This window comes from Typopeltis vanoorti, chromosome 19 (genome assembly GCF_054136105.1).
Source record: "Typopeltis vanoorti isolate ZY-2024b chromosome 19, IOZ_Tvanoo_1.0, whole genome shotgun sequence".
NCBI lineage: Eukaryota > Metazoa > Arthropoda > Arachnida > Uropygi > Thelyphonidae > Typopeltis > Typopeltis vanoorti.
This window is the reverse complement of record NC_143567.1, coordinates 8,622,419-8,649,488: the sequence shown is the minus strand read 5'-3', so window position 1 is coordinate 8,649,488 and position 27,070 is coordinate 8,622,419. Positions and strand designations below refer to the sequence as shown.

The following is a 27,070-nucleotide window of genomic DNA, read 5'->3' as shown; positions in this document are numbered from 1 at the left end:
ATCTCCTTGTGGATATGTATACTGTTATGCATTAAGGGATTGGCCACTACCCAGACTAGTTTCGACCTTTATTGAGGTCTCTTCAGTGGGAGCCAGGCCCAGAGTTGGAGATACCAGGCAGAAGCAGTAGCAAGGTCATCTTTACCAATAGGAGTTGCCAAAAGGTTTACCACCTGTTTTTAAATTAAATTACTCTGGATTTAGAGAAAGATGTTGAAAGTTTATTTTTCACTAGGTTAGACTATAATAAATTTAGTTTAATCCTTTATCCCAGTGAGAGCAAACAAAGTTTGTGCCTGAAAATATCTTCAGGACTGAATATAGTGTTGTACTATCTTACCTGGGTAAGTAGTGCAACACCAGATCAACTCGTAGCAAAGGTGGAGCAAGCTACCAACACTCCTATCTCAGTATCTCTCATAATGCAAAACACATCTCCATGTGGATATGTATACTGTTATGCATTAAGGCGTGCTCCACCTTTGCTACGAGTTGCCCTGGTGTTGCACTACTTACCCAGGTAAGATAGTACAACACTATATTCAGTCCTGAAGATATTTTCAGGCGCAAACTTTGTTTGCTCTCACTGGGATAAAGGATTAAACTAAATTTATTATAGTCTAACCTAGTGAAAAATAAACTTTCAACATATTTGTGATCTTGTTCCAAATTGATCAGGTCCATTTCCTTCCCAGTTTGTGTAGAAATATGCTCTGTAAATTGACAAAGTTATGATTGCTGCATAGTTCAGCTAGGAGATGTCCATTCTTGTTTGTAGTGTTGTAGTATGTAAAAGAGCCTATAATTTTTGTAATTCCTGAAACATCTGATCCTATTTGTGCATTAAGTAAAGGTTATATTTGCTTTTGTGTTTAGGCTTAAAGTTAGAGCCATTATTCCATCAGACACTTTGGAGATAGATCAGATATAACTACACATTCTTTTGTTGGCTAGGACTTTGACTCTCCTGCTACCAACTTTATCAACTTTATCTCCTGCTACCAACTTTATGTGTAGATGAAATCCCATTGTTTTGCAGTTTGATAGGGCTTCAAATCAATTCAGAATTAGTTTTCCACCTGATTTCTTGGATTCAGACTGAATCGATATTTGTTGCTTCTCCTCCAGTGCAAAGTTCATGAAACTTTTTACATCTCAGGGTAGAAACAGTGCGAGTAGATAACAGTTCCTGCTTCAGCTTCCTCAAAGGCTCTCATCAACAGATTTCATACCTTCTCTTTGGAAAAAATAGGAATGAAAGCTACACTACAGGATTCTGTAGTCTTGTCCCATTATTAGTTTTAAAAAAATATCCACATATTGAATGATTAGCTGACATGCTTCAACACCCAAGAGGTGTGGCCTGGGTTTTTCTCATGATGCATTTGTAAATATTCTCTGCTGTGTAAATATTCTCTCTCCTGTTAAAAAAAAAAAAAACTGTTTCAAAGCTTAATTACATTTCAGTTGTTCATTTATTTTAGTACTGCTAACTCCATTCATTCATTTTATATGCATAAGATCTGTATATCACTCAATTAGTGCTAAACTATTCTTGTAGAAATGCTGAAATCAATTAAATAAAGACCATGACATTAAAGGTGTTTTTTAATTACCTTGTACTGTTATGTCGTTACTTTTCACTATATTTTACCTTGTCCTACCTCTACATAGCCCACTTTCTAATCTGCTGTTGTGCCTTTAAAATATTAATTCAGTACTATTTCCTTTTCGGATATTGGCAAAATTTATTTCATGCTGCGCCAGCTAATATCCTATAACAGAAGGGACTCTTGTTCAGGGAAATAATTCTAAATTCTAAAGGGATACACACAATTATTAATCTTACGCTAGTGCTGTGCAGATTCAGTTAGCAGTCGTGACCTGAATCTCACTTAAGCAATAATATCTAATTCCTTCCCGCCAAAAGGTTCTATTTTATAAGTGGTGGTTTGAATTCGTAATCAGGCATAAACTCAGGTATAAGGTACAAAACATGTTTATTGAAAAAGCAAAAACATTTACAGTTAAAAAAATTCAAATAGAAACAGAACAAAACTCACTCTAAGTTAAGGTTCATACTATATCACAACAATAAAATTGAGTAAGCTAAAACCTTCGATTACAAAAAGATAAGATTAAGTGAAAGAGTAACACTACTAGGATATAATTCCTTTCACAAGTTATTCACAGAACACGCGTTGAACACTTTCATTAATACTCTATCAATAACCATCTTAATTCTAAATTTCATTAGTCAAGCCTAGACATTCTCAATCAAAATACTGCCTATCAACAATTCTTCTTTGTTCCACGTGGTCTTAATTAATTCAATCAAATTCTCACTTAAAAGTTCTCTATTAGTGTACTTAGCTTACAGTATACACAAATTTCTTATTCTTCTAAGCGATTTTTAACATAGAATGAAATTCTTCACATTACCAGATCCTTTCAGATTTCATGCCGCCATCTCATGTAGATCTGGATTACCTTACTGTATAGTTATCGGCCATCTTTTGCGCCTGGTGATGCACTACGCTTTTCTTTGAATCATTTCCGGACTGTGGCGTGCTGTCTACCGCTCCGCAGGAAATTTTCTCCGTTCTCCTCGATGGGACTTTATTCGAAGGCTCGATTCTGCATAGGCCGTCATAACACAATCAGCTTCGCTTGGAAATCCTCAAGCGTTCTCAAGAATAGCCCTCGTCGTCCGACATCACTTTAGTCGACCCACCACTCTCTCACGAATCCCCCAACAAACCTCCTAAAACTGGAATCCAGGAACCAAAGAAGAAAAAGCCTTGTAATATGGTGCACATCGTCTTTTATTCACCCTTTCGGGCGCCCTCTATTCTATGTGTTTTTTACCCACGAACCCTATCGTTCATGCCCCTTGGGTGATCCTACACTCTCCCTAATCTGTTAGGTTATCCTATTCCAGATAGTTGTTCTGACGTCACTTTCCGCATAGGTACAGCCTCCATCGCTACGCTCGACTCATACAGATTATACACAATTATTCCGGATTACAACGTATTATCCTTCTGGAAATTTCATAAACTAGAGAGCTTAATGGGATTTACAAATAACTTAACAATTCCCCTTACATAATTCTTACTATTCTGACACAAAATTCTCTGCTTCTCATTTCAGTTATACAGGAATAAATTTCAATATATGGCACATATGGACTACACATTATCACATAACAAAGAAATTTTTCATAGTTATTAGCTGATGTGCAGGTATCTCCTTAATTAGTAATATTTATCATGTTAAATCCTGAATAAAGAATTTACTTGTAAATTCTCCATTCAGGATCTAACAGTAACATGCCCTTACATTCTAATCACTACTCTATATTCTTTTCTTGCAAGGACATGAAACATTGTAGAAGGGAATATATGTGGAGAGATCAACATAAATTTGGACTTATCCAAATATCCTGAAACAGCTAGGGGAAAAAAAATTTGAGTTATAAAAATTTCATTCTCCCACATTATGTTACCTAGCAAACAGTCCATGAGGTTCATGTGTGCACCTCTCTCATCATGTTTTTTATCAATGAACACAGCTGTGCTCTATATTTGTATATGTGCACCTTAATAATTTTTGGGTTTCAGTGTGCTGTAGAAGAGTACAGTAATGATTTGAAAAACAAAAATAGAAAAGTGAACCCATGTGTAAATTCATCAAAATTGATCTAGAAATGAAAACTAAACAGAAATTAAAGACATAGTATATGAAAGCAGACAAAGCTTAATGGCTACAGGACATGTTTGTCATTCACCAAGAACAGCGAATACAACTGTGAAGGATGCTGCACCCGTAAAAGAACATGTGAAAGGATCTGCCTCTTTAAAGTCAACGGTAATGGGAAAGGAACACATTCCTTAGGTTTAATGATTAAGATGAAGGCAACTCCTTTGGAAGACATAAAATCAAAATATCCTGACTGTTCTCAATCCTTGTAGCAAGTAATGAATGGGCAAATTAAGTATATTTTTTCTTCTATTTTCTCATTCTATTTATACTGTACTATATTAATTTGCATTAATAATTATAGATTTAAATCTAATTTATATGTGTATGTGCATCCTATGAATGAAACTAACAGATATAAACTTTAAACCGTGTTAATATACCGCTGCATACACGTATCGTAAACATGAAGAGTTGATTAAATATAACTTATGTAAAGTTTGTAGAACATAACTTTATGTAAGTCAGGGTCTGCCTGTATTATACAGCAAACCTTTTGTCACTACCACTATATCATCAGTATAGAAATTATTAACATATTAACTTCAAATACATACCACCAGTTAAGAAAATCTGAATTGTATCATTATAAAAATTGCAGTTAGAGTGAGATTTCATATTCAAGTATACATTACTCACCTCAACCAAAGCTAAGTTTACGATTCCTAAAAGGACTGGTGTAATATATAGAGCATCTGGAATTGTAAGATTGGAAAACCAAAGAGCACCTCCAACAGACAGCTCAATGTAAGTAATCTGTGCAGCTGAAATAATTATAATCAAGTAACTTACAAATAAAAAATAAATTATTATAATTAAGAACATCTGAACAATGATGTCATAAAATATGAGGACTACTTCTAACTCTACTATCATAGCTTCATTTAACATCCAGGAAGGATCCTGAATTTGTACACAAAAAACATACACATAACAAGAAATGTCTAATGTTCAACGGGTTACTGTTGACAGCAATGCCCCACTGTACCCCAACTTGCTTGGGTAAAAGGAATACCCAACCTTACTTATATGGAAATGTGAAGAAGCAATGAGAGCTACTGACCAATGTCCAATCCTCACCTCCTGTAATGCATCCCATTACTAGATATTCGCTTACATGCTGAACAAACAAGGATGAATTGTCAATTTCAGATGTAATCAAATAACTGAATTAGATGAAATTATACTGAGAGTTGATATACAATCCAAGTTAAAGCACATTCAAACATGACAGCTGGTGAGTCAAAAGGTTATAGGAAGTAAATTAAAGATGCCAAGAAGTTATATTCTTGGTTTAATCCAAATGTAAGCAAACAAAGTTGATTTCACATCACTTGCCTTAGTATCTCATTATGCAATGCACATATCCTTATGGACATGTATAATACTTTGCATTATGGGAAGGGCCACTACCCAGACTAGTTTCGACCTTTATTGAGGTATGTTTAAGTGCAGGAATACCTCTCCAAAACTCATGCAATCCCTCAAATTACCCAACGAGTGACCCAAAGGATCATTAAACTCAGCGGCAGTTCTACTCAGTGACAGGCTCACCCCACAACTGAGTAGAGCCACTCATATCTCAAAGAAAGGAACCACTTCAGCACAAGAGTACATCAGTCGGAGCCAGACCCAGAAGTGATACTAAGGTTAATGTAATGCAGAAATCATATTTCCATATACAAGGTCAAAAGGTGTCAACTTATTACTAACATACTCTGGATTAGAGATAGATGTTGAAAGTTCATCCACTTGGTTATACTATAAATTAAAGATCCCAATAAGTATATTCTTGGTTTAATCCTTTATCCAAGTGTAAGCAAACAGAGTTTGCATGTGAAGTTACTTCATAACTGGGCTACTTGTATATAGAAACTAATGACTTTACATCAATTGCCTTAGTATCCCACAATGCAGAGCATATGTATAATGCTTTGCATTATGGGAAAGGCCACTACCCAGACCGTTTCAACCTTTATTGAGGTCACATCAGTGGGAGTCAGACCCAAAAGTGATATCAAGGTTGAAGTAATGTAGAAGTCATATTTCTATATACAAGTGATCAAAAGGTGTCGCACGTTATTACTAAAAGAATTTGGATTAGTCTAGCTCCAACTGGTGAGATCTCAATAAAGGTCGAAACCAGTCTGGGTATCTTTACTATGTACTACATACTAAGGCAAGTGATGTGAAGTCATTAGCCTATATATACAAGTAGCTCAGATGTGAATATATTTCAAGAGCAAAACATTGTCTTGCTTTTTTGGATAAAGGATTAAAATCAAGTATATAATTTCTTGGTATCTTTAACGTATAATAAACCCAAGGTAAAAAAAAAACTTTCAATATATAAAAAACAGGCAAAAAGATCAACGAAAAAGTGTAAAAAAGGTCATAAAACAAATAAAAATAAGAACATAAATGATCTATATATGGTAAAAGATTTATCCATAAAAATTTAAAACTAACAGAAACATCTGTTGAGTCTGATAAAATCTGCCCAAACTCAGACAGATTATGAATATGGCTAAATTAATGAGTGTGCTCATTCATAAAATGAGGACAGTCAATTAAAATATGATAAATGGTGAGTCCGGCATTACAAAACTCACACATATGCATGTTATAACCTCTCTACAGGAAGAAGTGTATATGCAATGACTGTGACCTTTGTAGCTGAGCAAGTAAACTTACTCTTTTTAAACCCTGTACACACGAGACTGCCATAACTTAATTTCAGGCTTAATTTAGTAGAGCTTATTATTATTCTCTCTATTCCAAGACAACTGCCACTGGAAAGAAGAGCATGCCCAATAATCTGCCAGTAATCAGTCGTGGTAGAGGCTGAGAGAGTGGATGTTTGAGAAATGAGCTGACCTGGCTGCAGTATTTGCAGCCTCTTTTCCTTTGATCCCAACATGGCTCATAATCTAACAGAAACATACATCTAAGTGGGGCTTCCATAAGTAGAGGATGAGGTACTGGATTTGAGAGAACACCAGATGTTTTGTAGCTTAGACTTTCTATTGTCTGAAGAGAACTTTGTGAGTCTGAATATATTATGCACTTTTGGTAGCAATGCAATCTGATGTATTTTAGTAGAAGCTCTATCACATACAGTTCAGCTGTAAAGTTGGTACAATCTAGTGGGATTCGTGCAGATATAATGCTGTCTGGAAAGATGGCAGAAGATTCCACTAGGTCTTCTGATTAAACTGTCCATGTAGACAGGCACAAAATCAGAGTATTCAATTCTATGAGCTTCAAACAGCTGCTGGTAGACAACAGGAGAGGTGGAATTTCAGTAGTCTGTTGAAAGAAAAGCTAAATGCTAGTACTGTCCAACTACAGATGCCAGACTCCTCGACACTTCTGTGGATTGCAGAAGACAACGAATCCATTCCAATAATAGGGGAAAAACCAATGTGTTTTGTGGGATGAGCATTTATTATTATATGTCAGAAAATTAGCTTTTCTTTTATGAAAATTCTTGTTTTTAAAGTGTAGCTATTTTGCTTGTACAATATTTGGAAAATTTTACGTATAAAGCACATGATTTCGCATGTTGGTGATGAATTTGTACATCACCTTATTCCTTTCTCCCCTTCAACATGAACTGACTCTTCTTGGCAATGTGCCAGCCAGGGTTCTCGCATCTATGGTCAGACAGTATGTATGACTGCCATGATGGAAGTGTGTTTAGTAGCATCACCGCTATGTGGTCTACTGAAATCTTTAGAGCTTGTAGGAGAGCTTTTACTGAAAAACCAAAAGGGTTTTATGGCAGCCTGTCAGATGTTATACAAATTCTCCCATCGTGAATGAAAAATAGTTGGCCATATGGGATAGTGCAGCAGGGATTTTTATTTTTGGTGCATATAACAGAGATAGTTGTTGATGTTGAAGTGATAAAGATGATTCATTTGCCCGGCCATACAGACTACGAATAGGTGACTTGCAAAATGCTCCAGTTACGTTTTGATGGAGTGGCGGCCTGTACATAAGCACTGCAACACTGCAGCATCCCCAAGGAAAAAATGAAAAATTTTCATTTTGTTTGTGTTTATAAATAATAACAATGCTTACAACATTATATAAATGCAATACAAGATGTTAAAGGTTACAGCTTATGTTTTGACATTGATTGAATAGTTAATAATTGGAATTGTTCGATTAACGCTTTAGATTATGAAACAGATGCACTGCGATCTAACGCCGATATTCATTTGCACTTGTCGTTGCACATTACGTCATTCCCATACTGCCCAAACAGCAGTGTATTTTTAGTATCCATACACACGTTATTTCTGTGAGATATGAAACATTTATTATTGGTGCTTGTGCGTGGTGAACTATTTTTTGTTAATCTTATTTTATTTTGTTAAAATAACATATAATTATTTATTTATTATAGATACAAGGCTGAATTATGATGAGTGTCACTGTTGAAAATATGAAAAGAATTATATTTTTTCAATTATCGTTACACGAAACAAATCCACTGCGATCTAACACCGATATTCGTTGGCACTTGTCATTGCATGTTACGTCATTCCGACACAGTTCAAACAGCAGTGTATTTTTAGTGTACATACGCACCTTATCTCTGTAAGATATGAAACGTTTATTATTGGTGTGTGTGCGTGGTGAACTATTTTTTGTCAATCTTATTTTATTTTGTTAATCTGAATTATGATGAGTGTCACTGTTGAAAATATGAAAAGAATTATATTTTTTCAATTATCGTTACATGAAACAAATGCACTGCGATCTAACGCCGATATTCGTTTGCACTTGTCATTGATACAAAATTTTTAATATTGGTGTTTGTTCGTGGTGATGATGAAATATTTTTAATATTGGTGTTTGTTCGTGGTGATGATGAAATATTTTTAATATGTAAATTTATTTATTAATAAATTCGTTACTGATTAGGAAAAAAAGATTAGTTTTTTTTTATATATGCAGCACCCCCACTTAAAATTTTCACCGGCCGCCACTGTTCTGATGGCTTGATGGTAAATAGAGTCTAGCCACTGCAGTGTACTCTCCCTGGCATAATCTTGGGACCCATAATCAAGTTTTGATCTTATCAATACCCTGTACAAACAAAGCACCCAAAAGGGTGGACAATAGGGTGCGTAGAATGTTCATTGCTTTATGGCGTCTTGTAAACTGACACATGTGAAGGAAGAAACTGAGTTTGCTATCAAATATGAGTCCCAAGAACTTGGCTTTTGGTGCAACGGGAATTAATTGTTTGTCCTAGTTGGAGTTATGGGTCAAAGACCATGTCTGTGGCAAAAGTGCACACAAACTGTCTTCTGTTGTGAAAATCTGAACCCATTTGCAAGCGCTCATTTTGAGAGATGGTCAGTGGCTTGCTGCAGCCTGTCTTTCTATGACTCTCATATTACATGAATGAGAGAAGATGAAGTCATCCACACAGTTGGCACTGCTTGCTGGTGAAGGAAGTTGTTCTTTTATCAAGTTAACCTTAATTGCAAAAAACATGATACTTAAAACTGAGCCTTGTGGGACTCTCTCCTGTTGGTTATATAGTTGGGAGAGCTGTTCCTACTGAGATATGGAAGTTTCAATTAGATAAAAAGAGGGAGATTCCTCTAAGACCAAAATTATGTAAGTCATTCAGTATTCCAAATCTCCAAGCACTATTATATACTTTTTTCTATCAAAGAAACTGATACCAGATGCTCACATTTTAGGAATGTATCTCTAATGGATGCTTCCAGCCAGACAAGATGATCAGTAGTAGAATGATATTTAAGTCAGATTGTGTTCTAAGAAAAAGACTGTTTTTCTCTCCAGAAACCATAAGATGAGTTAACCATTTTTCCAGAATCTTGCATAAGCAGCTTCTATGGGCAATGGGATGGAAATTATTGGGGATTTTGATCCATCCCTGGCTTAAGAAATGCAATAATAATTCTGCCAAGTATCTGGGGATACGCTCTCACAGAAAATTTAGTTATAAAAGTTCAACAGCTGATCTATAGATGATGATGAGAGATGTTTCACCATCTCGTAATGGATATTACCTGCTCCAACAGTAGTTGGGTGGCATTTAAGCTAAGCAGCTTTCATTTATTCTTTGGTAAATAGCCTGTTGTATTTTTCTGTGCCATTTGAAGAAAATTGAAATTTGATTTTTTTTGCTTTGAATGGGGGAGTGGGGAGGAATAAGATGTTGCCAATGTTTTTGTAAAATCTCCCTGAATATGTCAGCAATTGCTGCTACGTCAGAAGCTGTGCAACCATTATGTTCTGGGATGGAGAGCCAGTAGGTGGCATATCTGCTTTTCATTTTCCAGATTCTTCCCCATACCTCTCTGCTGATGGTGGATTTTGATATAGAAGAAGTATATTGTATCCAGGATTCCTTCTGGCTCTGACAATGGATGATCTTGCTTAGTTTGTTGTCATAGGATATCTGCAGAAAATACCCTAAGCTTTCTTCTAGGCTTCTTCAGCTGCTGTGCAATCACCATTCCACCAAAATTTAGGAAAACATTAGAATCAACTAGATGTTTTAGGAATTAGAGTTCTGAATGCTCATATAATACACTGTTATATGCTTCACTGCATTGCAGATAGGAGATGAGCTGACTGTCAGAGAATTGAATTCAACTAATGAGGAAAAGATGAACCAGTCAGCTTGTTTAATTTTCCACCATGATATCCAGGATGTAGTACATGGTTGCCCATGCAGAAAAATGGACATCACGAAAAAGTGATTGCTCCAAAATAGGTTGTCATCAGTTTCCCACTTAAATGGTGGCAAAAGCAGATAGTTAAAAAGACAGAAAGTCGATGGCAGTGAATGTTTAGGTAGGCAAATGGAAAAAGTGTTGCTTCCTGTATTAAAGAGGGAGGGATTGTTGAGCATACACTCAACAGCTCTTTGTCTGATGGAAAAGTTGTTGTTCAGACACTACCCCACAGTGTTGTTTGTTTAAATCCCCCATTCAAAAATAGGAGAGATGATAACTATGATATGACATAATCAAGGTCATCTTGAGAAATATCTGTGGGAGAAGGAAGGTAGATGCAGCATACTGTTATTGTATTTTCAACTGGGAGCTGGATAGCAACTGCTTGTAAATTGGTGATTTGATTTCTTAAAAGGGGTATGGTTGCTCACAAGGAATGGCAACTCTTCCATAGGCAGGTCCAACCCATGTCCTGTCCTTACAAATGAAGGAAAAATTACATAGCACCAGGTCATCACTCAGCATAAGGTATATCTCCTGAAAGCTTCTAGATGCATTGCAGTTTATACTTCTACAAGAGAGCCTTGATGTCATCTATGTTTTGTTGGAACATAACAATTCCATTATTTCTTTTTGGTGGTATCATTTGACTTTCTATGTTGAAAGGTTTTGTTTTTTTTATTCTAGATTTTTTTCTTTTTTGAAAACTGCAGAAGGCCACTATCCTTCATTTCTTCTTCTGGAAAAATATCCAAAACATCCACTCCCTCTAGGGCACTCTGTGCTATCTGTTGATGGGCCATCTAATAATGGATCCACAGGTATTGTCTTTAGCTCTCTTGGTACATGTTCTATCATTTTTTAAATAAGAGGATTTTCACATAGTGGAATCATTTTATGTGAAAATTTCATTTGCTCAAAAGAGATACATGACTGACACATGTCAATGGCTCAACTCACACTTTCTTTACAGTTGCCTTTATAGCGTAAGAGGGTTTAGCTGATATTGTTACTGCTATTGTGTATACTGCCTCTTTGCCTCCTGATACATGACAGATTGCTCTGTTTTTAACTTTTGTATCTCCTTTTCTTCCTTCAACCTTTGGTATTTTCGGAAGCATGCTGTTTGGTTTTCCTCACAGTGCATTTTGGTGTTTTGTTCTTAGTTTTTATGCTCATGTTCTTTACAGCCACATCAGGCACAGATGGCAGCACCATGAAATGTGATTAGAGTATCTAAAAAAGGCATGCTATTTATTATTATTATTTTTTTTTTTTATATAGTGAACTGGATTCTAGTCTGCTGGTAGATGAGATGGAGGAGATATTCTAATCAGACTTTCTTGCCAATGGCACTGTTTGTTTCTCAGTTAACAGAAAACCCAACCACACAGATCAATACATAAACTTTCCTATCATCCCAATCTCTTCAATCATCATCAAATTCCTGACATGTATCCTCAAGGGGTGTACAGGATATGATAGTTAGATGAAAAATTTACATAATTACTAACTTCCTATCTACAATTTTCCTCTAAATCAATCTGTTACCTGTCAAGACTCCAACATTATCAGATCTTATATTTCTATCTTCTAAAGCACTTTTTACCGTATCAATCCACCTATATCTTGGTCTTCCTCTGGGTCTATTTCCTGCCAACCTGGCAGAGAACACTTGTTTTACTAATCTTTCCTCTCCCATTCTGTTTAAGTGACCATACCACCTGAGATTAGCTCTGCTAACACCTTGTCAACAGAGCCTCCAACCTCTGTTCTACTCAGGCTTCCCTAACAGCTGAGCTCTCCTTTATTTGCCAGACCTTCTTGTCCAATGGTTACAATGCCAAAAAAAGATTAGCAAATTAATTGTTCTTCTTATCTCCTCACATCTCTCTCAACATGCAGTGTATGGTAATGCCATTATTGTTACCTATATCTGGGGCATCTCAGAAAAAATGGTCACAACTCAAAAAAGTATAATCCCTGCTTTCAAGCATCATCTGAAGCTGACTTCCAAGGATCCTCTTCCTCTGCTGTCTCTTCCAGGTGTTTACAAGGTTTTTCTTATTCTTGCAACTATTCATATTATAGTCAAACATCTACCTAGAAAAATATGAGAAATACATCTCCTACCATAACTATGGTCAGTCAGATCAATCAATCAAAGTATCCAGCTGACCATGCCTTGGATGCTGTGCACAGAATGAAATGGAAAAAACTACTATGCTTTGCCACAACAAATACAAACTTGAAAGACTTTTTTCAGAATCAGCAGTAGATTTAAAAAAACCAACAAATCTAAATAAATATGGTTGTGTTAGACTTTCCATGATTTGGGATACTAATTCTTTGGCCTCTCTAGCCAACAACACTCATAGAGGATACTCCTCATAAGAGTTGAGGCTTTCAGTCTAATTTTTTTTCCACTTACTGTTTTGTGCATTTTATGTGTATGTTTTTATGATTTTAATATTGTTTCCTAAATGGTGTCTCAGTTTTTTTTGTCTCAGACAAACCATAGGATAGATTAAAGTTGTGCTTAATTATTTATCTGAGCTATTTTCATTCCATTAAACCTAATGAGTTTAAACCAGCATATAAGTAAATAGTTGAACCTTCTGAACAATTCTGAATATACCATGTAACTACTGTGAAAGTCTTGCAACTCCTATATTCTAGCATTTATGATTTCTTCATTTTCTACTTTGAGTACTAATATCCATTACTTTTGTTCTCTTTCTCTTGGATATCTCCAACCACTGCTTGGTCATTGCTCATTCCATCCCATTTAACAATTCTTCAAAGTTTTTTTATCATTCTCACACAAGACAGGCCACAAAGAATAGTAATCTGTTAATGTGTTATTATATGAAAGTCAGTCCTGCTAGGCAGTGTTCACAATGTGGGAACTGATACCTGTGAAATTATGACTAGAGAAAGTCTGTCGGAGAAGAATCGCTAATTAGCTGAACTGTCCTCCTATGAATGGCACTAAGGATTTTTAGTACTACCAGAACATGAGAATATTTTAAAAGTGGCAGATTTGGAATTTGAACAGAGTTAGCAGCTGTTTTCTCTTGGGTGAAAAAAAAGGATGCTAGATTTTTGGAAGCCAAGGATGTTATAGAAGCAATACATTTGCAACATAAAAGGATAGGGTTAAGTGTCAGCTTGAGAAGAGAGATCTGGTCTTGACGTTAAAGGGAGAGCAACTATTTTTTTTCTCTCAAAAAAAAAAAAAAAAAAAAAAAAAAAAAAAAAAAAAAGCCAAGACGACAAAATTGTGTTTTGAAAACACTAAAAGTGACTGTAGTTGCTCAAACACTGCAAGATTTCTTGTTTGAATAGCCCTGAAGAATGCTTGTATTAGTAGGAAATTATGAAGAGAAAAAACCCTCTACCACTGCATGTAGTTAACCATCTTAGAGGAAATTGGCAAACCAATTATAAAGGCTTTCTACCTAAGCAGAGAACACTTTTTTTTTCCCCTTACACAAAAGATCTTATGGCATAAGTTTTTTTGTAAGAAAAAATTGCCTAATTGCATTGGCAGTTTGCTCAAAAAGCCATTGATGCTAAATCCTATGAAATGCCTTGGAAACATTGTTCAATAGCACAGGCTTCTTCTCTACACCTTCCCATGGCACATGTCCTTGCCTACATTACTTATGGGTAATGTGAGCCAGGAGATCTACTGTGGATCTTGACTGAGAGAATCTACATTGCTGGTAAATGATTACGTGATTGCTCATTACCTTCTCTTTCTTTTTTTTTTTTTTTTTGTAATCAGCTGTACATGACCTTGCTTCCATGCTGTGGTGTTAAGGCTCAAGTGCTGGAAAGACATCACACTGAAGGTTTAATGGAATATATACAGTGCTAAGAAAGGATTAAAAATTAATTTTAATGCTTCCAATATTTTGTCTCAATCACTGAGACATCTTCAGGGATTATAAATAACACTTGTAACACAAACACAAAGACATCGCAATACTAAATGAAACACGTGGTGCACCCTCTATGGACATTTGCAGGTGGCCTAAGATGTAAAATGGGACCACTGAATCATTGTCAGAGGTCCCACTATAGATGATCTACTAACTTATGTCACCAAACTCTGAACAAACAGCACAAAAAAGTTTGGATGGCACTGGTAGCACAAAAACGGAGGCAACGCGCATTGCTAACTGTTAAAAAAAGATGAGTATTAGTAGTAAGGAAAGATATTGTATTATTTTTATGGCTATTTAGCTTATTTTTGTTTAGGTATTATTTCTGGGAAAATTCCCATGTTACTCCTCTAAGTAAATATTATTTTGAAATATTATTTAAAGATATTGTGTTTATTTCTTTGCCAATACTGTTTTTTAAGTTTGAGCTATTCAAATTTATGATTTTTTTTTGTATGTTTGTGTGATATTTTGTTAAGATTTTATTGTCTCAGTATTGTATCCAACTTTATCAACTGTATTCACTTCAGTCCCCCACCATTTAAAGCCTATTTATTTATGCATAGTTGATGATTTTGTTGCTTGCTATGAATGCAGCATGTTGTTTAAAAATGTGGCAGGTGCAGGATGGGAATGTGCATGTGTGCATAAAATGTTGGAAGTGAGAGGCAATGGGAGACATAAGTCTCTCGATCTTGGGATTTAGCGGCAGTGGAGATAGTGCTTCAGAAACAGGTGAAATTCAGTTTGTGGATACCAATAGTGTGTTGGAGGGTGGGGGGAATATTAAAGATGTACACATGGATTTAACCTTGGGCAGTGTAGCAGACCATGTGTGGAGAGAGAAACAGAATTGCTGAGAATAGAGACTGAAGGAATGAAGACTGAACTGAGATGGGTGAATGAAGATATTAAGAGAATGGAGAGGTTGGCTAATGTGAGAAGGAACAAGAGTAGGTGTCAGCATCAAAGTGCAAAACAGAGAGGAAGGTGACAGAATGGGAAAGGCAGTGGAAGAGAGGAAATTGCAGAAAATTGATTGTGTGGAAGTAAGGGACAGAGAGGAGAGAGAAATTGGAAGCTATAAGTCAGTGATATCAGTGAGAGAAGGACAAACGAATCTGCTTGGAGAATCACGTATGAAGATTTGATGATTCAGGGTGAGCAGAGTAGGCTACCAAAATACCTACAATTTTTTTTCTACTTCTTTTATCATATAATTATAGTTTTTAAAGCCACAACAAAATAAGAGACCTTTCTTCAGTTAAATATACTGTATCACCTTAGAAAACCAATGTCATTATCAATTTTTGTGCTAATTGTGTTTAACTGCTTAGTCAACAGTACATTTTAATTCTCCAAGAACTTGATTCAAAATAATTATTTCTGTCAAACAATTATTCCATAATTTAATCCAAATCATAAAAAAAAAAAAAATACAGTCCCCATATGTTCAAATTAAGTTATTTTTTATTCATAATCACAGTTCGAAGAATACTTCACAGATTGCATAATGGTCAACAGTTTTATGATTTTACTTTATAGAGATCATTACAAATATCATTAATCACATAAGGTAATGTATAACCATTATAACCTAATCTGCAGTTCTTTGCACTTCAACTTTCTTGGTTTCCCAGAATTGCTCATTACAAATTGAAATAAATAGTTCAGAAGTAAATTGTTTTGTACATATTCTATGCTAGTTTAGATATTATGCAGCAATTTTGAAGAAACAATTCTTTTGCTCTAAGTTTATTCTGCAAAATATATACAGGATGATCAAAATTAAAGTATTCATGTTTAAGGCATTGTGGAGCACCATCCAGTGATCCAAATGCTGCGAAACTTAGCAGGAATACATTGTGCATCTTAAAGTGATATCACCAAAATCAACCAAATGAATGGAATTTGCATATCATACAACCTGCAGGTACCAAGAGGATGATTTAAAAATAATAGACATGGGATTTTATCCTTCATTCTGGTTGTTAATACCATCCACAGTGACAGCACAAACCTTGCAGCAATGTGCTTTGCTCATGAAGCTGTACTACCTAAATAATTGCAATGCTACTGCTGCACTCCGTGAATTTCATTGCAGTCCATGTGCTCTGTGATAGATAATTAGTCATTTTGAAGAGATGGGATCAACAGGAGTTAGACCTGGCAGAGGTCGCAAACCAACCAATCAGTTCACAGGTGAATGAAGTTGCTCATGCTGTTTTGGAGTAGGCCATGAATAAACAATGTTGGTTCATGCAGTGCATGTGCTGTATCAAGACACATGGATGTGTCTTACACAACTGTCTGCAAAGTGGAAGATTCTGTATTTCTACCCATTCAAGATAACCCTGACACAGGAATTGTGTCCACTGGACTTTGAAAGTTGACTGACATTCACCTTAACATTCCTTGCTCAAGTGGAGTTGGATACTGTGTGGCCATGGATGATTTTGTGAAGAGATGAGGCTCATTTTCAACTAATCAGTGTGTGTGAATAACAACTGTGGGGGTATAGGCTGTGCAAAACCTGTATGCAATCCAACAAATTCTTTTGCATCGACCCAAAGTTACTGTCTGGTGCAGCTTCGTTTATCACTGGACCATTCTTCTTTGAGGACATTTGCCAGTTAGGGCCTGTGACCTGCTCAGTTATTGCCGAGAGGCATCGTGATACGATAAACAATCCTGTTGTGTGCCACAGCTACAGCACCTGTGCATGGATTGTCATTTTCATGCAGAATGGGGCCCCTCCACACATTGGTCACTCGATACAGGAAATTCTTTGAGAACATTTCATGGAGGCCAGAGTGATTAGTCATGCATTTCCCACTGCACTGCCACCTCATTCACATTATCTGACCTCTGTAACTTCTGCTCTGGAGATTTCTCAAAGACCGAGTTTATTGGGATCATCCTGATAACTTGCCAGTGCTGAAAGACAGCATGTGTGCAACATCAGTCACAATCTGCTGTATTCTACCATTGAACACACTGTGCAAAGGATGCAATTTGTGGTACACAGAAAAGGACAGCACACTGAACAGTACAGCCTGTAAATACATAATGGAATTGAATAAAAATGTGTTATTTATGCCTGTGTCACTTTTCTCCTCCTCTCACACAGAAATATTACTACATCTACATTCAGTACATCAGACAGCACCCTTGGTGATGAATTTTGGAACTTTTTTCAGATATTGCTTCTGCATGATGCACAGTATTCTTGCAAAGTTTCGCAGCATTTGGATCACTGGGTGACACTTCACAAGGCTTAAACAGGGTATACTTTAATTTAGATCACCCTGTAGATGCACATGCCAAAAATGAAATTGAATTTACATTTTTTTTGCAACAGAATTGAAACTGTACTTCTACTTTGATAGTTAAAAAACCCCCACCACCACCCACCCACCGCCACACAACACTATCACACACGTTTCTTTGAAATTTGCTTATAAGTAAAAAAGTATGTGTAGTCTGTTGATAGTGAAACTTTGTCTTTCACTTTCATAGTAGTGTGCTACAGATGAGAAAATTTCAAATTTGCACTAATAATATTTTTATTACAAAAGGCAAGTAAAAAAATAATGTTGTTATGGTATATTCAAAGAAAAAAAATAAGATTTTGCATAAACAAAAGTGCAGAAAAATTATTTCATGCTGTTCAGCTTTCTTTCTTCCTTTTTTTAATGGTAGAAAATCAACCTTCATGACATTAAGTACAAACAATAACAAGCAATCTATTTGTAAAAATTTAGCTGATTGCTATTCCCTAAAGAACCGAATACTGTGACCTAGAAAGAAAATAAGGTAGTGATTGGAATAATCAAATTGCAAAGAAATGGTATGGATACAGATAAAATAATTATTTCAATTCATATCTTGGTGGGTAAAATGAAGTTATACATTTCAGATATGAAAATGTGAAATACACACTATGAAAAGTTTGAAATACGAAATCAGAAGAAAGTAGATATTTATAATTCAGTTACTATGAGCAGTCATGCCAGTGGGAGGAGTTGTGATTAGAATACTTCAAAATGAACATAAAATTTAAATAAATTCCGTATAAGACAGTCTCAGATAATTTCACCATATAGTTTACAATTGAGAAACAGAATTATTGGAAGTTTTTTCACTTGGTTATAATATAAATTAAAGATACCAAGAAATTATATACTTGGTTTAATCCTTTATCCAAGTGTAAGCAAACAAAGTTTGTACCTGAAGTATTTTCAGGACTGGGGCAACTCGTGGTAAAGGTGATATGACTTCACATCACCTGCCTTAGTATCCCATAATGCAAAACACATCTCCTTGTGGACATGTATAATGCTATACATTATGGGAAAGGTCACTACCCAGACCTTCTAACAACCTTTCTCTAATACAGAGTAATTTAATAATAAGGTGACACCTTTTGGCAACTGGTATAGGGAAATATGACTTCTGCATTACTTCAACCTTGGTATCACCTCTGGGTCTGGCTCCCACTGAGTAGTACAAAGAAGAAATTACTGCACATTTGAAAAATACATTTACTGCTAGTTTTAGATGTGTGACATTTTTGATGTATAATACGTTTATAACAACTGTCTTGTGGTTTGATAATAAATTATCTGAAATATCTGCAGGAATAGGTGGGTAATGTCCCAAAAATGTTAAACAATTATGCACTTTTTTTATTAAAAATTCAAATTTTTTTTTCTCCAAAATAACTGTATCGAATAATTTACTTTTTGATAATAAAAGTGAAATTGATTATTATAAATTTAGTAATGATTTTGACATAAATACTATCAGCCTGTAAAAGAAATATCAGTATCACCCTAGTTTCTTCTATTTTTGAAAAGTTCAGTTTCTTTTTCGACAGAGGGTGTATTTTCACATACTATAGTAATGTGCATGCTAAAAAAAAAAAAAAAATCTGTTGCAATTTTAAGCAAAAGGTGAAAGCAAATGAGTTCCTGAAAACATCATTGAATATAAATTTTTGATATTAAAAAAGGTCTCAATCTGAAATCAAGTAATGCAATTTAACATCATTTGTTGTTCATAAAAACAGAAAAACTTGTTTCTAAAACTGAAGCATGACAAGTCATAGAATGGTATTTTATAAGGAAAGAAAACAAAAGTTCATATTTATTTCAATGAATGTTATTTTAAAAATATATAAATATTTAAAATAATGATTTTCAATGCAAACATTTAAAAAATTGTGCAATATTAATTTCAGCAATACTGTCTTTAAAATGAAAGAACAAATTGTCTCGTTCCATTGCACTGATTTGAATAATAAAAGACAACAAATTTACTACTAATGAATCCATTGAAAAGGGCGATTCATGGTCATTTCAGGATAGATTATTTGTTTTCGTACATGTGAAATTCATTTTTATTTTGAGGGCTCAATAAATGAATTGTGCAACCAAAAAAATTCAAATAACAAAGAAAAATAAAGAAAATTCCAAGAATCAAGGTACGCTTTAAGTCAAGTGACAGAAAGATGGCTCCCTTACAGTTAAACTGTTAATGGCTCTACAATCGCCATTAAAGGATTAACAGATTAGAGGTAAATTACATGATGAAAGGTAGAATACCAATGATGTTTTGATCCATGAAAAATGCTACGGTGGTCTTACTATTTCATCCACCTTACCAGTAGGGAGGTTAATGAGATACAACATTGCAATCACTTAAAAAAAAAGTTTCTGAATCTATCTACAAACTCTCTCACCATGACCCCCCCCCCCCCCAGCAGAACTGTCAGAAAATATGACACTGAAAAAAAAAATTATTTTTTGACATGATATCCTTTATGTATTTAATTATTAATAAATTCATGTATAATATTAACTCGTTATAATTTTATATGCTATACACAAAATTTGGGTAAAGTGTAAATATGCAATATTTGCTGTGGTGGGTTGTGATCAGAAAAATTTGAAAAACTCGCCTGTATATCATCCCAGTGTCTGCAGAATAATCACAAAACTCTGGATAAGAGACAAGTCTGAACAGAAATTTTTACTGTGATTCGTGGCACACCAGAGAAGGAAGTGTGCTATGCATTATGGGATAAAAGAGAAATTTGATGTGAAATCAACTGCTCTCCACTAGGAAAATACAGTCATATAGATTTTTCACACAAACTACTGTTTGTCCACATTTGGATGAAAATAAAGATGAAAACAAGGAGAGAATTACTTGCCAAGTATCATTTATGTTCCTTCCCAGAGACAAAAAAACTTCTTGCAATATATTTTGAAACTGTTCAGAGATGAATGTTTGATTATCAATATTTCCATTGCTACTGTGAGAATCAGGGAGTGGTACATCTATAAAAATCCAATGAGCATAATCAAAAGTCATGATACATTACTCATTTCTGACATGTATTCTAGGCATAATTTTATTCTGCAGAATATTATGACATTAAAAATGGCCTAAAAGTGACTAATATTGAAATGTTCTGATAAAAATCAACAGAGATCCCAAATACTAATTCCTTGTATCACAACCAGCACAGATTTATTACTAGTCTCAGCTTGAGCCAATAAAATGATTAAATTTTCATTTAAAAAAAAAAAAAAAAAAAATGGAACCATTATCATCATCAAATTCCTGCCATGTACCCTCAAGGGGTGTACAGGATATGACAGTACCACATGAAATATTTACATCATTACTAATTTCTTATCTACAATTTTCCTCCAAATCAGTCTGTTACTTGTCAAGACTCCAACATTATCAGATCTTATATTTCTATCGTCTAAGGCACTTTGTACCGTATCAATCCACCCATATCTTGGTCTTCATCTGGGTTGTTTTCCTGCCAACCTGGCAGAGAACACTTGTTTTGCTAATCTTTCCTCTCCCATTCTATTTAAGTGACCATACCACCTGAGATTAGCTCTGCTAATGCATTCCTGGATGCTGACAATGTCAAGTTCTTTCCTAATATCCTCATTTTTAATATGATATTGCCATTGATGCCATCTGTTCACGCCTCTAATCTTTCTCAGGACTCTCATATCTGCGGTCTCTAGTCTTTGGTCAAGTGTTTTACTTCTGACACAGCTCTCAGATCCATAAGTTAAAACTGGTTTGAACACTGTCTTGTATACAGCTAATTTAGTGTTCCGACTAATTTCTCTCTTATTCCATATGAATTTATTCAATTGACTTCCTACCATACCAGCTTTGCTGATTCTGTTGTCTATTTCTATATTTAATTTACCATCTTCAGTAAAAATTGTGCCTAAGTAGCTGAAATGTTTTACTTTTTCCACAGGTTCTCCATTCACAACACAGTTGACATTTTCAATGATTCTGCCTATTTTCATTGTCTTTGTCTTTTTATTGCTGACCTTCATACCATATCTATTACAAAAGCTATTCAATTTAGTCAGAGAATCTTGCAGACTTGTAGCGGATTTATTTAGAAGTATAACATCATCCGCATAAAGCAAAGAGCTGACATTAACATCTCCAATTTTGATATCAGGTTTAATACCACTTTCCTTCATAATGTGATCCATATAGATAATGAATAACAGAAGGGATAATGTACATCCTTGTCTCACACCAGATTTAACATTAAACCATCTTCCTGTACTTCCTTCAATTCTAACTGCTGACTTACAACTCAAATAAAGACTAAGTATTGCTTGATATAATGCCCCATTGACACCATATAACTGTAGCGTATTGAATAGCTTCTCTCTTGGCACCTTGTCATATGGCTTTTCCAAATCGACAAAACTTAAATAAAGATCTTTGTTATATTCCCATGCTTTCTCGACTATTTGTCGTAAAGTGAAGATCTGATCCTGACAGCCTCTATTTGACCTGAATCCAGCTTGTTCTTCACCAAGCTTTTCGTCCACAATTCTTCTCAACAGTTTTTCAAGGATACTTGCATATTTCTTACCAGGAACACTCAGTAGGGAAATACCTGTGTAATTCTCACATTCAGTTTTATTTCTCTTTTTATATATGGGTACTATGAGAGCTCTACTCCAATCATCGGTAATTCGTCCCTCTGTCCAGACATTCTGAACTATGCAGTGCAGCCGCTGTAAGACTTATATACCACCATACTTCAGCATTTCTGCTCAAATATCATCTACTCCTGCTGCTTTTCCATATTTCAAGCATTTGATGGCTTTTTCTACTTAAAAAGGATATATATTCCTGACTGCATGCCTGGTCAGTGTTTTTTTTTTATCACTGTGCTGTCATCACTGCTTGTTTCATTTAGCTGTTTTTCAAAGTAGTTACTCCATACTTCAAGGATATCTTTTTCTCCTGTTTTCATGTCACCTTTATCATCTCTAATTCCTTTTACAGCACTCTTTCCTCCATTCCTAAGCTTCTTCAACAACCTCCAGAATATTTTGCCATCTTCTTGATATTTATTTTCTATATTCTTGCCAAAGTCCTCCCATGACTTTTGTTTAGTAGTTTTACACATTGTTTAGCTTTCTTACATTTGTCTCTGTATTCTGTAAGAGTAAAAGCTGACTTATTTGCCAGGAACTTTTGATATGCTTTCTTCTTTTCCTTCACTGCCTCTTTAACTTCCTGTGTCCACCAGGGAGTTCTGATTTTTTTTACCCTTGCACACAAACTCACCACATGCCTCTCTGGCAGAATCAATCAATGTTTTCTTCAGAGTTTGCCACCGAATCTCCAAGGTTTGATTCCTGTTCTCAAACTCTTTCATTTTCTTTTCAATAATCTTTCTGTATTTTAGTCTACAGTTCACATCTGAGAGCTGCTCAACTTTTATTCGCTTTTAAACTTTCTTACATGTTATTCTTTTCAATATGAAATTGAATTTTATCCTGCTCAAGACTAAATAGTGATCACTTCCAATTTCAAATCCTCTGTACACTCTGGTGTCCTGCACCAGGGAGAAAACATCACTATCAACAATAACATAGTCAATGAGACTTTTCTTATTCCTAGCCTCTTCTCTCCACGTGAATTTGTTCACATTTTTATGTTGGAACATGGTGTTAGTAATAACATGTCCATGTCCTGAGCAGAAATCCAACAGATATTTGCCATTATTATTAGCTTTGCTCTTTTCTCCAAATTTTCCCAAAATATTTTTGTATGTCTCACAATCATTTCCTACTCTGCTATTTAGATCCCCAGCAAGGACCAACTTTTCCTTTTTCATTGTGTCAGTTGCTTTTTCTAGAGCGTCAAAAAATTCCTCCACTTCTACCTTAGTAGAACCTTCTGTGGGACCATAGGCACAAATAAGTCTCATTGTCCAGTTCCCCATTCTCATATTTGCCCACATTACTCTACTTGAGACTGACTGCCATTCAAGAAGATTAGCCTCGTATTTTGTGTTGAATACTATGGCTACTCCTTCTTTTCCTTGATTGTCATTGCCTGAATATAATATTTTGTATTTATTGCTCAGAAAAAAAAATAAAAATAAAAAAAAATAAAAATAAATAAAAATAAATAAAAATGATGGTACAACATGACAAAAAATGGAACCATAAACTGTAAACAGACATTAATAGTCTTATGTACATTCTAAATCCAAATTTTATTAAATTTCATCTACTCAGAACAGATTATTATAATATATAATTTCAAGATGTGCTGAAAATGTCTTATATATAAATTGTGCATAAAATTATATGCAACTATTTTATTATAATTTGGATAACATTTTTGTAAGAACTTCAAATATCAAATATCCACAAGCCAGTGTCACAAATAGCTATGCTTGAACAGACAGACAAAACATATCTAAAAATGTAAAGTATTTATAAAAAAAAAAAAAGTATAAAAAAAAATAAAAAACATAAAGAACGTTCATAAACACCATGATTGCCTTCAAGAGAGATAAGCAATTTCAATTATTATATACACATATTCACAAAAACAGAGTTTCTGGTTGAAATATTTGCAGTAATAAAATTACTAACTAGTCATCATCAGTTATCAGTTTCATCATCATCAACATCAGTTTCTGGTTGAAATACATGCAGTAATAAAATTAGTATATTCTTGTGAATACTTTCTTTCTTAATCTCTCCCTCTTTTACCTTTATGGTGTCGAGGGTTTCTATTCCTTATAACTGCAATGAGGATAAGGTGATTGGCCCTATGTCTGTAGAAGCATTATGTTCTCAAAACTGGTTTTGCCTGCTTGCAGGAGGAAAAACCCCCAGATAAACTGGGGAGTAAACTCTGCAGTCCACACCCAAGACATGCTAACTTGGCTATGTCTGAGAAAGATCCTAAACTCCTCACATCAGCAACAGGAATCGAATCAAGGACACTCCTTTCCCAGGCATATGGTTGCAGAGCGCATAGGCACTTGGCTAACTGTGTGAACTCTATTGAATACATGTGTATAATAATTGTGATAATGGCACAAATTCCATTAAAAATTCACAGGTAATATTCAGTTAATACCATAACAGAAAATTCAAACAAGAAAAAATAAAATTTAAAATAAAAACAGTGTCCAATAATGATTCTGATATCACAAAATAAAACTGACCACAGTAAGCTTTAAAACTAGTTTAAAGAAATTTAATTTTGAGACTATAATATAAATAAAAAATTCACTTTACCAGTATCCATAAGTGGAATCATATATGCCATATTTCTAAGTGCAGCTGACAAGATAATCCACATTGGCAACTGAATCCAAATTACAAGAGATGCCTTGAAAGGATGGCAATTTTCCTTTATTATTAAATTTTGTTTATGTTTCTTGAACTATGGAAGGGGGGGAGGAACTATTAAAAATTATCACATTTGAAAATTTTCTATTAATATATATTTCATTGCAATAGCTATTTCATTTTTACAAATATTTATATATTCATTACATAAGTCAACTGCATCTGGAACTCTATTAATCCAATGGCCATCCCTGGAATGAAAGGAGAGCAAGAAGTAATTCAGAAAACCAATTTCCATCCTCCATGCAAAATACTTACCCCTTTGCTCACAAAATCTTTATACAGCATGTAGGGATGGTTTCTTATCCCCCCCCCCACCTCCCATTATATGAAAAATTTTTTCCACATATGGTAAGAATGGTGAATATGTTAAAAATCTCTCACTAACTTAAGCATCTCAATTATATTAATAATTTTAGCAATGTGTAACCTAAATTCTAGGTTCTTATCCATCATCAACCACAGACCAGTTATTTCTACACCTCCTATAAGATATCAGAATAATTCTAAACTTTGCATCCCAGCTTTGCTTCCAAATTTTAAAACCTTATACTCTGAAATGACAATTATACTCACTTGCTCACTCACAAAATCTATTCAAGTCCTTTTCTAAAGCTACATCATCTATTCTACTCCTCATAATTCTTCCTAACTTTGCATATTTGCAAAGAACTGTACATCTCTACTTAAACTTTTCTTAATATAATTAACATACAAGTTAAAGAGCAATGGCCCAAAAACAGATCTTTGGGCAAGCCACTAATGACTTTCCTCTTCTAGAAAAATGTTGTTTGCCCACCTCCAACCATACACCGCTTGCTGATACCTATCAAAGAGCCAGTCCCCATTCCAATGTACCACTGTGTCATGTGGCAAACTATCAAAGGCCTATTCAAATTATGTAACTTTAAAATAGCATGATGAAACCATATTTATGGAAAGCCCACAAGAGGCCAGTATGACAGCCCATTACACTTTATCATACTGCTTTGCTGAAATTGTCAGCTGGTCATCTACTGGAAGGGCTTTTTTATTTTTTATTTTTTTCCACTTTTGTGCTTATTTTTACTTCTCTGTGTTTAGTATTACTCTTATGACTAGTATGTGTCCTCTTAGTTCCAGTGGAAGTGATAAGGAATTCAATCTCTCTTGAAACGAAACTAGAAATTCTAGTTTCTAGTTTTTTTTCTTAACACCAGAAACTAGAAATTCTAGTTTCTAGTGTTAAGAGTTATGAACAAGATGAAAGCACAACTCATTACAGATACGCTATGTGTTACTGAAGGTACATTACCTACTTTTTGAGCTAGTGTTGATAAAATTAAAGAAAACATCATTATATGCTTTGTCAAGTTTGATAGAATTCATGGAAAAAATGCTTGCTATGTGGATGAGCGACCAAAAAATTGTCATCTTTCTCAGGTAATGCATGCCATGGTCCTACCACATTCCATGCAAAAAAAGCTACTTCTCATCCTCTTACATGCCACTTTCTTTTGCAATTTCCAAGAATGACCTCTTGCCAGTGTTTGTTTCTTCATTCTACAATATGAAAAATCTCTACAGTGCCCATCTGGAAAATGCCAATCAAAGCTTATGTGTCTCAATCATATCACATCTTTCCACCAGCACAATAATGAATCTGACATTAGTGTGAAAATGACATAATGCAAAGAGACGTTTCAATCATCATCAATTTCCTGATATGTAACCCCAAGGAATGTTCAGGTTACTATGAGAGCACTACATGATTAAGTTTATATTATTATTAACCTCCTATCAACATTTTCCTCCAAATCAATCTACTACTTTTGAGCACTCCAATATTGTCATATCTAACATTTCATGCTTCTAAGGCATTTCTGACTGAATCAATCGACCTAGACCTTGGTCT

The 27,070-nt window shown here is 34.8% G+C and overlaps 1 protein-coding gene across 6 annotated transcripts in view; it reads right to left on the bottom strand.

Moving 5' to 3' along the window:
• LOC150095840 (cytochrome c oxidase assembly protein COX18, mitochondrial) overlaps positions 1–27,070 on the bottom strand; it is a 139,310-nt gene that overhangs the window by 35,634 nt on the left and 76,606 nt on the right. For all 6 annotated transcript variants that reach the window (XM_090408788.1, XM_090408787.1, XM_090408789.1 and 3 more), the window contains 2 exons: positions 25,063–25,210; positions 4,402–4,526 (listed from right to left, as the gene is read on the bottom strand). In XM_090408788.1, coding sequence (XP_090264914.1) covers positions 4,402–4,526; positions 25,063–25,210 — 273 coding nt within the window. Of the gene's footprint in view, positions 1–4,401; positions 4,527–25,062; positions 25,211–27,070 lie in introns of those variants that run through there.